This window comes from Ascaphus truei, unplaced genomic scaffold (genome assembly GCF_040206685.1).
Source record: "Ascaphus truei isolate aAscTru1 unplaced genomic scaffold, aAscTru1.hap1 HAP1_SCAFFOLD_532, whole genome shotgun sequence".
Lineage (NCBI taxonomy): Eukaryota > Metazoa > Chordata > Amphibia > Anura > Ascaphidae > Ascaphus > Ascaphus truei.
The window spans coordinates 95,480-105,884 of record NW_027456863.1 but is presented as its reverse complement, the minus strand read 5'-3'; the positions used below and the strand labels follow the sequence as shown (position 1 = coordinate 105,884).

General features: G+C 54.1%; 1 protein-coding gene across 1 annotated transcript; it reads right to left on the bottom strand.

Annotated features, from left to right (window-relative positions):
* Window positions 1–7,772, bottom strand: LOC142485089 (uncharacterized). The gene is made up of 4 exons (XM_075584295.1): window positions 7,379–7,772; window positions 6,019–6,446; window positions 1,168–1,744; window positions 1–608 (listed from the first exon to the last, which is right to left on the bottom strand). Exons 1-4 carry the CDS (start codon window positions 7,475–7,477, stop codon window positions 57–59), a joined length of 1,656 nt encoding a protein of 551 aa, XP_075440410.1. The 5' UTR covers window positions 7,478–7,772; the 3' UTR covers window positions 1–56.
* Between the last annotated feature and the right edge of the window lie 2,633 nt (window positions 7,773–10,405).

The following is a 10,405-nucleotide window of genomic DNA, read 5'->3' as shown; positions in this document are numbered from 1 at the left end:
TCCAAATAATAAACTTTATTAATGTTACATGTTTTATAAATCTTCTGTTGAATTTTTCACATATCATTTTGCCATGGTACAGCTCCCTCCGCATTGAAATAATCTCTGAATGTATCTCGAATGCATTTAGCAATTTTGCCTGGTGCACTGTTAGCTTTATTTCTGCGGAATGAAGTAGGAAGTACTGCTGTACTATCATTCATTACACCCTCATTTGCTCCTTCCAAATCGATTACCACATTATGTAGTATAGATACACATTTCACTATACTTTTTGCATTTGGCACCAAAGTTTCTATCGCTTTCAATAGTATGCGCCATTTTGCTGACATTATACCAAATGCGCACTCTACACACCGCCTGGCCCTCGACAGTCTGTAATTAAAGATTTCACCCTCTTTTGTTAATCCTTTCCTACAATAAGGCTTCATTAAGTATTTCAGCAATGGGTAGGCCTCATCTGCTTGTAGGACATGTGGTAATTTATCTCTGGAACTAGATGGCAAAGCTTTCGCGTCAGGAAGCACCAATTTATTTTGTTCTATTAACTTATATAGTGATGATTGTGAGGGTTTGGGAGTCACGCCGCCCTCGGCGTGCTCCTCACTCACCTACAGCTCCGACGGAGATCCCCGCAGCACACTCTCATTCCCTCACCAGAGCGCCGGTCACTGCTTCACGTGGGCGCGCGCGCGCACGCCAGGACTGCACTTCTAATCTCGGGCTGGCGGCTTCACCCGGTCACGCGCACGCAAACCCCGCTATACGGAGGCATGGCCACACGGCGTCGCCCCAACCCCTTAAAGGTACAGCGCATAAAGACATTGCTGCAATCAAATGCACTCAGACTACTGGGCTTTATGGCTCCTCCCATGGGACTCATTCTGGACCTATCCCTGCGGTATCCTGGCCCTTCTACACACCTCCACCTTGCTGCACTGCTATTGGACCCTCTCTCCTATATATACCTGGCAGAATCACTGACTCGTTGGCTGAGCATAGAACCAGTTGTTCTCACCATTCTCTGCCTCCCTAGTTCTCTTTGCAGACTTCCTCGTGAACCGAACCGGCTTCCGCTACGTCTTCCTGTACCTCTGGCAACCTGAACTCGGCATACGGCTACACGACTCTCCGCACCTCTGGCTTCCCGATCCTGGCTTACGGTAAACTACAACGTCCCTCTCTCCAACCCCGGACTTGGCAAACGGCCTTCCTACCAACCGTACCTCTCCTACCCCGATCCGGAACCCCAGACCAATCTACTTTCAAGACGTGCCCACGTGGCTGTGGGTGGCGTTCTAACCTTTCCCACCTCAGCACCGCGGTCCCGTCTCGTTTGTGGTGAGCACATCCTGACAATGATGCTCTAAATACTCCACCATCACTTTGTTTGCCATACGCGCCCACATCAATGGCTAGAAAACAACATTTTGCATCAGCAACTGCTTGTAATACAACGGAGTGAAAATGTTTGTAGTTATAAAACATTGAACCAGAATTTGTAGGGTGTTTGATTCTTATATGTTTTCCATCTACACAGCCCACACAATTTGGAAAATTCCATTTCAACTCAAATTCTTTAGAAACCTTTTCAAGCAAATCAACAGTTGGAAATGGCATATGGTCTGGCTGCAATGCATGATATATTGCGGTACATGTGGCATGTACAATTGATGCAACGGTGCTTTTCCCCATCTTGAATGAAAACGACAAGGTACGGAACGATGCCCCAGTCGACAGAAATCTGGAAACTATAAAATAAAACAATGCAAGAGTTATTACACATTGTTACAAACCATTGTATGCATCTCTCTCGGTCTCTCTCTCTCGGTCTTGGTGTCTAGGTCGATCTCTTGTTCTCGGTCTCTCTCTTTCCTTCTCGTTATCTCGGTCTCTCTCTTTCGTTCTCGTTATCTCGGTCTCACGCGATAGAGATATATAGAAATAAATGTACACAAAAACACACACACACAAATAATTACCGCAAAGTGATCATCAATCTTTCTTCGGCACGAATAACTTTGCAGAAATTTGTCTGTAATGGAGTTATAGCTTCCTCAAGATGTAGTCGAAAGTTTTTATTGACATTCTCATATATTCGTAGAATTTTTGATCGTGTGCACGTAGAAATGGGTATAATGTGGCAAATTCACCAAGTGTCGCACGCTGCCGATTAATTTCATGTACGTTTGTTGTTCTGCCACCCCAAAAAGCCGTTTTCAAATAGACACTCTCCATTAGGAAAAAAATACACATCTCCTTTGACAAAGACATGCTTAATGTCAATTTTTGGTTTGAGATATATGCTTTCCTCAGATAATCTCTTTTGCTGTTTGCTTTCCCTTTTTTCTTCAAATCTCCAAAATCTTCACTGCACTGTGTGCCAGGCTCGCACCCTGCCTTAATACAAGGGGGGGGGGGTGTGCCAGGCCTCGCACCCTGCCTTAATACAAGGGGGGGGGGGGGGTGTTAAATCGAGCTACTTCATGCACAGGGTCAGGACAAAACAAGCAGACACTGGGAGCGCACTGGGAGCGCACTGGGAGGACACTGGGAGGACATTGGAGCGCACTGGGATTCTAATCACTGATTTTGTTTTCTTCTCTCCCTGCAGGTCCCTGTGAGCGTGTTCCCCGACCGCAGCATGGATCCCATCAGCACGAGGCCGACGAGCAGCATCCAGGCTCCTGCACGCGATCGCAGGACATCCCGCCCGGCGCCCCACGGAGCCAGTGGCCCGAGCAGGGAGCACAGCAGCCGCAGCCCTCTCCCAGCCGGGGAAGGAAGCAGGCTGGCTCCGCCCCCCAGCCTCACTCCGGTGCCTGCTCGCAGCAGAGCAGGGAGGGGAGGGCTGTTCTGCCCCCCCTCATGGGAGAGCACATTAACCATCACCCTGCCGCTCCGTTCACCTCTCCCCAGGCTGGCCTTGTCACCCCTCCCCAGGCTGCCCTGGTCACCCCTCCCCATGCTGCCCAGGTCACCCATCCCCATGCTGCCCTGGTCACCCATCCCCAGGCTGGCCTGGTCACCCCTCCCCAGGCTGGCCTGGTCACCCCTCCCCATGCTGCCCTGGTCACCCATCCCCATGCTGCCCTGGTCACCCCTCCCCAGGCTGGCCTGGTCACCCCTCCCCAGGCTGGCCTGGTCACCCCTCCCCAGGCTGGCATGGTCACCCCTCCCCATGCTGCCCAGGTCACCCATCCCCATGCTGCCCTGGTCACCCATCCCCATGCTGCCTTGATACCCTCTCCCCATGCTGCACTGATCCCCCCTCCCCTTCCTGCCCCGGTCACCTCTCCCCCCATGCTGCCCTGTTCACCCCTCCCGCTACACAGTACATCCCCGCCATGCTACCCACACCATCCCCACTCCTGCTGACCAGACCACCCCCCCCATGGCTGGGCCGAGCCAACCCACCGGCGCCGCGTTCATGGCGCCTTACCCTCACGCGCCCTACGCCCACGCGCCTTACGCCCACGCGTCCCAAGCCCCCCGTACACACCGGCACATTACACGCACTACGCCCCTGCGCCGTATGCACCTGCCCCCTACGCACCATACCCACCGGCGCCGCTAGCACAGGCACCCGCACAACATGCCCCCGCGCCTTATGCGCCGGCACCAGCCTTGGATCCAGCAGCGGCAGTCCCACTGCCCCTGGTTGCGGGGTGCTCCCCAGTGTCCCGGGCCCCTCCCCCGGTGGATGCACCGGCGCTGGGAAGCGTCGCCGATCCGGGGAGCAGCAACAGAAGTCGTGCAGCGGCAAAAAGACCCAGGACCGGTCACCCAGGTGCGCAAGTCGCAGGATCAGGTGAGCATGAAAATAATGATGTCGATGGTGATGTTAGTGATGGGGGGTCGGTTAGGTCAGGGTCTGACTGTGAGTCCCAGGGGTCAGACAGCGAGGATAGTGAGAGCGCAAGAGCGAGCAGCGAGTCAGACGCAAGCAGCGGCGCAGACAGCGACGAGACCCCAGGAAAATGGTTCAGCTAATGCAAGAGAACGCAGAGTTACGCGGCACTGTGAGGGATAAAAACGTGCGCAGCTTATCACTCTTCAGCCAGGAGAAGGAATCCAAGGCCATAGGTGAGAGGAGGGGGAGACTGTTCCAATGGGGAATTGACTAACAAGTCCAGGAATGGGAAAGAGGGGAAGGGAAAAGAAGAAGCAGAGGTCCCAAAATGGGGCCGGCGCGCCCATAATGGCCCGTGCCTCCAGGGGGTACTTAACGTGCCTTCCTTTCCTTTCCCCCAGCACGAGGCTTGGTAGAGTTGCGCGCGAATCAACAAGGGGAGGGGCTAATGGGGCGGGCTATTTAAACCCTGCGCTCGCAAGAGCTACTCACTGATTCTGTTTTCTTCTCTCCCTGCAGGTCCCTGTGAGCGTGTTCCCCGACCGCAGCATGGATCCCATCAGCACGAGGCCGACGAGCAGCATCCAGGCTCCTGCACGCGATCGCAGGACATCCCGCCCGGCGCCCCACGGAGCCAGTGGCCTGAGCAGGGAGCACAGCAGCCGCAGCCCTCTCCCAGCCGGGGAAGGAAGCAGGCTGGCTCCGCCCCCCAGCCTCACTCCGGTGCCTGCTCGCAGCAGAGCAGGGAGGGGAGGGCTACTCTCCCCCCCTCATGGGAGAGCACATTAACCATCACCCTGCCGCTCCGTTCACCTCTCCCCAGGCTGGCCTGGTCACCCCTCCCCAGGCTGGCATGGTCACCCCTCCCCATGCTGCCCAGGTCACCCATCCCCATGCTGCCCTGGTCACCCATCCCCATGCTGCCTTGATACCCTCTCCACATGCTGCACTGATCCCCCCTCCCCTTGCTGCCCCGGTCACCTCTCCCCATGCTGCCCTGTTTACCCCTCCCGCTACACAGTACATCCCCCCCCATGCTACCCACACCATCCCCACTCCTGCTGACCAGACCACCCCCCCCATGGCAGGGCCGAGCCAAACCACCGCCGCCGCGTTCATGGCGCCTTACCCCCACGCGCCTTACCCTCACGCGCCCTACGCCCACGCGCCTTACGCCCACGCGTCCCAAGCCCCCCCGTACACACCGGCACATTACACGCACTATGCCCCTGCGCCGTATGCACCTGCCCCTACGCACCATACCCACCTGCGCCGCTAGCACAGGCACCCGCACAACATGCCCCCGCGCCTTATGCGCCGGCACAAGCCTTGGATCCAGCAGCGGCAGTCCCACTGCCCCTGGCTGCGGGGTGCCCCCCAGTGTCCCGGGCCCCTCCCCCGGTGGATGCACCGGCGCTGGGAAGCGACGGAAAATGCAGACCTGCGGAAAATGGTTCAGCTAACGCAGAGTTACGCGGCACTGTGAGGGATAAAAACGTGCGCAGCTATCACCCTTCAGCCAGGAGAAGGAATCCAAGGCCATAGGTGAGAGGAGGGGGAGACTGTTCCAATGGGGAATTGACTAACAAGTCCAGGAATGGGAAAGAGGGGAAGGGAAAGGGTAAGGGAGAGCTCCCGCATCAGCAAAATTTTTGTACAGCTCTGATCCCTCTGTGCTTCTTTCACAATTACTGTGTGTACACCTGGGGTGGGTCATTAACCCCTCGTATGCCACCACTCTGCCTATCTTGTTAACAGGAAGGAGTTGGGAGGGGTTGCTGGTTGCTATTGACCACCAAGCTTCAAGCCTCCCCTCCCTAAGCCACAATGACATCACACACGTGTCACAGCAGATGACATCAGAGGCGGGGTAGTTATATGCGCTGGTGTTGGCAGTTTGCAACGATGCCCCAGTCGACAGAAATCTGGAAAATATTAAATAAAACAATGCAAGAGTTATTACACATTGTTACAAACCATTGTATGCATCTCTCTCGGTCTCTCTCTCTCGGTCTGTCTCGGTCTTGGTGTCTAGGTCGATCTCTTTTGTTCTCGGTGTCTCTCTTTCGTTCTCGTTATCTCGGTCTCTCTCTTTCGTTCTCGTTATCTCGGTCTCTCGCGATAGAGATATATAGAAATAAATGTACACACACACAAATAATTACCGCAAAGTGATCATCAATCTTTCTTCGGCACGAATAACTTTGCAGAAATTTGTCTGTAATGGAGTTATAGCTTCCTCAATATGTTTCAAGATGTAGTCGAAAGTTTTTATTGACATTCTCATATATTCGTAGAATTTTTGATCGTGTGCACGTAGAAATGGGTATAATGTGGCAAATTCACCAAGTGTCGCACGCTGCCGATTAATGTCATGTACGTTTGTTGTTCTGCCACCCGAAAAAGCCGTTTTCAAATAGACACTCTCCATTAGGAAAAAAATACACATCTCCTTTGACAAAGACATGCTTAATGTCAATTTTTGGTTTGAGATATATGCTTTCCTCAGATAATCTCTTTTGCTGTTTGCTTTCCCTTTTTTCTTCAAATCTCCAAAATCTTCACTGCACTGTGTGCCAGGCTCGCACCCTGCCTTAATACAAGGGGGGGGGGGGTGTGTTAAATCGAGCTACTTCATGCACAGGGTCAGGACAAAACAAGCAGACACTGGGAGCGCACTGGGAGGACACTGGGAGGCAATGGAAGGACACTGGGAGCGCACTGGACGACACTGGGAGGCCACTGGGAGCGCACTGGACGACACTGGGAGGACACTGGACGACACTGGACGACACTGGACGACACTGGACGACACTGGACGACACTGGGAGGACACTGGGAGCGCACTGGGAGCGCACTGGACACTGGGAGCGCACTGGGAGGACACTGGGAGGACACTGGGACGACACTGGGAGCGCACTGGGAGCGCACTGGGAGGACACTGGGAGGACACTGGGAGCGCACTGGGAGCGCACTGGGAGGACACTGGGAGGACACTGGGAGGACACTGGGAGGGCACTGGGAGGGCACTGGGAGCGCACTGGGAGCGCACTGGGAGGCACTGGGAGGACACTGGGAGGACACTGGGAGGACACTGGGAGGACACTGGGAGCGCACTGGACGACACTGGGAGCGCACTGGGAGCGCACTGGACGACACTGGGAGCGCACTGGACGACACTGGGAGGCACTGGAAGGACACTGGATGACACTGGGAGGGCACTGGAAGGACACTGGGAGCGCACTGGACGACACTGGGAGCGCACTGGACGACACTGGGAGCGCACTGGACGACACTGGGAGCGCACTGGACGACACTGGGAGACACTGGGAGCGCACTGGACGACACTGGGAGACACTGGGAGCGCACTGGACGACACTGGGAGCGCACTGGACGACACTGGGAGACACTGGGAGCGCACTGGACGACACTGGGAGCGCACTGGACGACACTGGGAGACACTGGGAGCGCACTGGACGACACTGGGAGCGCACTGGAAGCGCACTGGACACTGATTTCACCCACCCTCAATGTTTTCCCTCCTCGAGCCCTGAGGTTGGCGCCTTCACGGTCACTTCGGCGCTTCCATGTCACGTGAGCACGTTGTTCCGCAGCACGGCGCATAACGTGGACGTCGGGACTTCGACCCCGACTTGACCCCGTAACTCCGCGTACCGTCAGCACGCTGGCTCGCCTGCAAGGCCATGCAATCGCGGAGACTGCAGCAGGCGAGCCTCAGCGTCAGCGCGCCTCCGCGCTGTTCATGCCTCTATGGCCCGGGCCCTGCGCGCCTGGGCAGAAGCAGGGAGTTCCCCAACAGCAACCCCGCACTGTCCCCATGCGCACGCGAGGGAGGGAAAGTGCGCGCGCGAGGGAAAGTGTGCGCGCCTCCAGCCATCCGCGCTCCCGCACCGTCCCCATGCGCACGCGCGCGCGAGGGAGGGAAAGTGCGCGCGCGAGGGAGGGAAAGTGCGCGCGCGAGGGAGGGAAAGTGCGCGCGCGAGGGAAAGTGCGCGCGCCTCCAGCCTCCCCCCCCCGCACAGATATACCCCCCCACACACACACAGATACACCCCCCCCCCCACAGATATACACCCCCACAGATATACACACAGATACACACACACACACACAGATACGCACACCCACCCACCCACCGACACGCACACTGTACGCCTGGTCACCCTCTGCTTAAGGATAGAAACCGAGCTTTATACAGTTCTGATCCCTCTGTGCTTCTCTCACAATTACTGCGTGTACACCTGAGGTGTTATAATTGGTTTGGTGGGTCATTAACCCCTGGTATGCCACCACTCTGCCTATCTTGTTAACAGGAAGGAGTTGGGAGGGGTTGCTGGTTGCTATTGACCACCAAGCTTCAAGGATCCCCTCCCTAAGCCACAATTACATCACACACGTGTCACCGTAGATGACATCACAGAGGCGGGGTAGTTATATGCCCTGGTGTTGGCAGTTTGCAGGAGCCCTCAGGCATTACGCAGAATAACAGGGATGGAGCTGTTACCGAGGGACCTGCGGGCGCTGAAAGATGATAATGTCCGGCTATGGACAGAAAATGTAGAACTAAGGAAAGAACTCAGTAAGACGTTGGACATGATGCAGAAGAACCAACAGTTGCGCTGCAAAGTGAGGGAGCACAACGAACCCAAGGCCGTGGGTAAGAGGAGGGGGTAGACGGTGGGGGAGACTCCTCCATAGGGGATGATCAAGAGATGCCTGCTCGATCTGGGGGTGCCTGTGATGTTCTGCAGAGAGAAAGAGGAGGTTCTGTGTTCTGTAGTGCCCTAAACGCATGTGTATAGAGGAGTGGTTACAGTACTAATTGGGGGGTATGTATGTATGTATGTCTTTATTTGTATAGCGCCATAAAATGTACATAGCGCTTCACAGTAGTAATACATGTCATATAAATAACAAATATACATAACAGATCATGGGAATAAGTGCTTCAGACATACTGTAAACGTAACATTAAGGAAGGAGTCCCTGCTCCGAGGAGCTTACAATCTAATTGGTAGGTAGGGAGAACGTACAGAGACAGTAGGAGGGAATACTAGAAAGTGCGTCTGCAGGGGGCCAAGCTTTGTGTCATGTGTCCATGATTATCCAGTGCTACTCATATGCTTCTTTAAGCAGATGTGTCTTAAGGTGGGTCTTAAAGGTGGATAGCAAGGGGGCTAGTCGGGTATTGAGGGGAAGGGCATTCCAGAGGTGTGGGGCAGAAAGTGAGAAAGGTTTAAGGCGGGAGAGAGCTTTAGATACAAAGGGGGTAGAAAGAAGACATCCTTGAGCAGAACGCAAGAGTCGGGATGGTGCATAGCGAGAAATTAGGGCTGAGATGTAATGAGGGGCAGAAGAATGTAAAGCTTTAAAAGTGAGCAGTAGAATTGAGTGTGAGATACGCGATTTAATCGGAAGCCAGGAGAGGGATTTCAGCAGGGGAGACGCTGAGACAGATCTAGGAAAGAGTAGAGTGATTCTGGCAGCAGTGTTTAGGATAGATTGTAGGGGAGACAGGTGAGAGGCAGGAAGGCCGGACAGCAGGAGGTTGCAGTAATCGAGACGTGAGAGAATGAGGGCCTGAGTCAGAGTTTTAGCAGTTGAGTAACAGAGGAAAGGGCGTATCTTAGTTATATTGCGGAGGAAAAAGCGACAAGTTTTAGAAACGTTTTGAATATGAGAGGAGAATGAGAGAGAGGAATCAAGTGTGACCCCTAGGCAGCGTGCTTGGGCTACTGGGTGAATGATCGTATTTCCAATAGCAATGTGGAAGGATGTAGTAGGGCCAGGTTTGGGAGGTAGTATAAGGAGCTCTGTTTTTGCCATGTTAAGTTTCAGTCGGCGGATGGCCATCCAGGATGATATTCCAGAGAGGCATTCAGAAACTTTGGTCTGTATAGCAGGTGTAAGGTCAGGGGTTGAAAGGTAAATTTGTGTGTCGTCAGCATAGAGGTGATATTTAAACCCAAAAGATGTGATTAGGTCACCTAGAGAGAGTGTGTAGAGAGAAAAGAGAAGGGGTCCCAGGACAGAGCCCTGGGTTACCCCCACAGAGAGATCGATAGAGGAGGAGGTGTTAGCAAAAGAAACACTGAAGGTACGATGGGAGAGGTAAGAGGAGATCCAGGATAAAGCTTTGTTCCGAATACCAAGAGTATGGAGAATGTGAAGGAGAAGAGGGTGGTCCACGGTGTCGAATGCTGCAGAGAGGTCGAGTAATATGAGCAGAGTGTAATGACCTCTGTCTTTGGCAGCGTGGAGGTCGTCAGTTATTTTAGTGAGGGCTGTTTCAGTAGAGTGAGCAGTGCGGAAGCCAGATTGTAGAGGGTCTAGTACAGAATAGGTGTTGAGAAAGTGTAGCAATCGAGAGAATACAAGACGTTCAAGGAGTTTGGAGGCAAAAGGCAGGAGGGAGAAAGGTCGATAGTTAGAAGGACAGGTAGGGTCAAGCTTGCTGTTTTTGAGTAATGGTATAACGGTTGCATGCTTGAAGGATGAAGGAAAGGTACCAGAGTAGAGGGAAGAGTTAAA

What these genes read in the sequence shown, in the direction of transcription:
- LOC142485089 (XM_075584295.1), bottom strand. Translation starts at nt 7,477, where the DNA reads ATGCGCCGTGCTGCGGAACAACGTGCTCACGTGACATGGAAGCGCCGA. An exon ending in AGATTGATGATCACTTTGCG is followed by an intron (nt 1,745 to 6,018) that starts GTAATTATTTGT and finishes TATAGTTTCCAG; the next exon opens with ATTTCTGTCGACTGGGGCAT. An exon ending in GGAGAGAGGGACGTTGTAGT is followed by an intron (nt 609 to 1,167) that starts TTACCGTAAGCC and finishes GAGCTGTAGGTG; the next exon opens with AGTGAGGAGCACGCCGAGGG.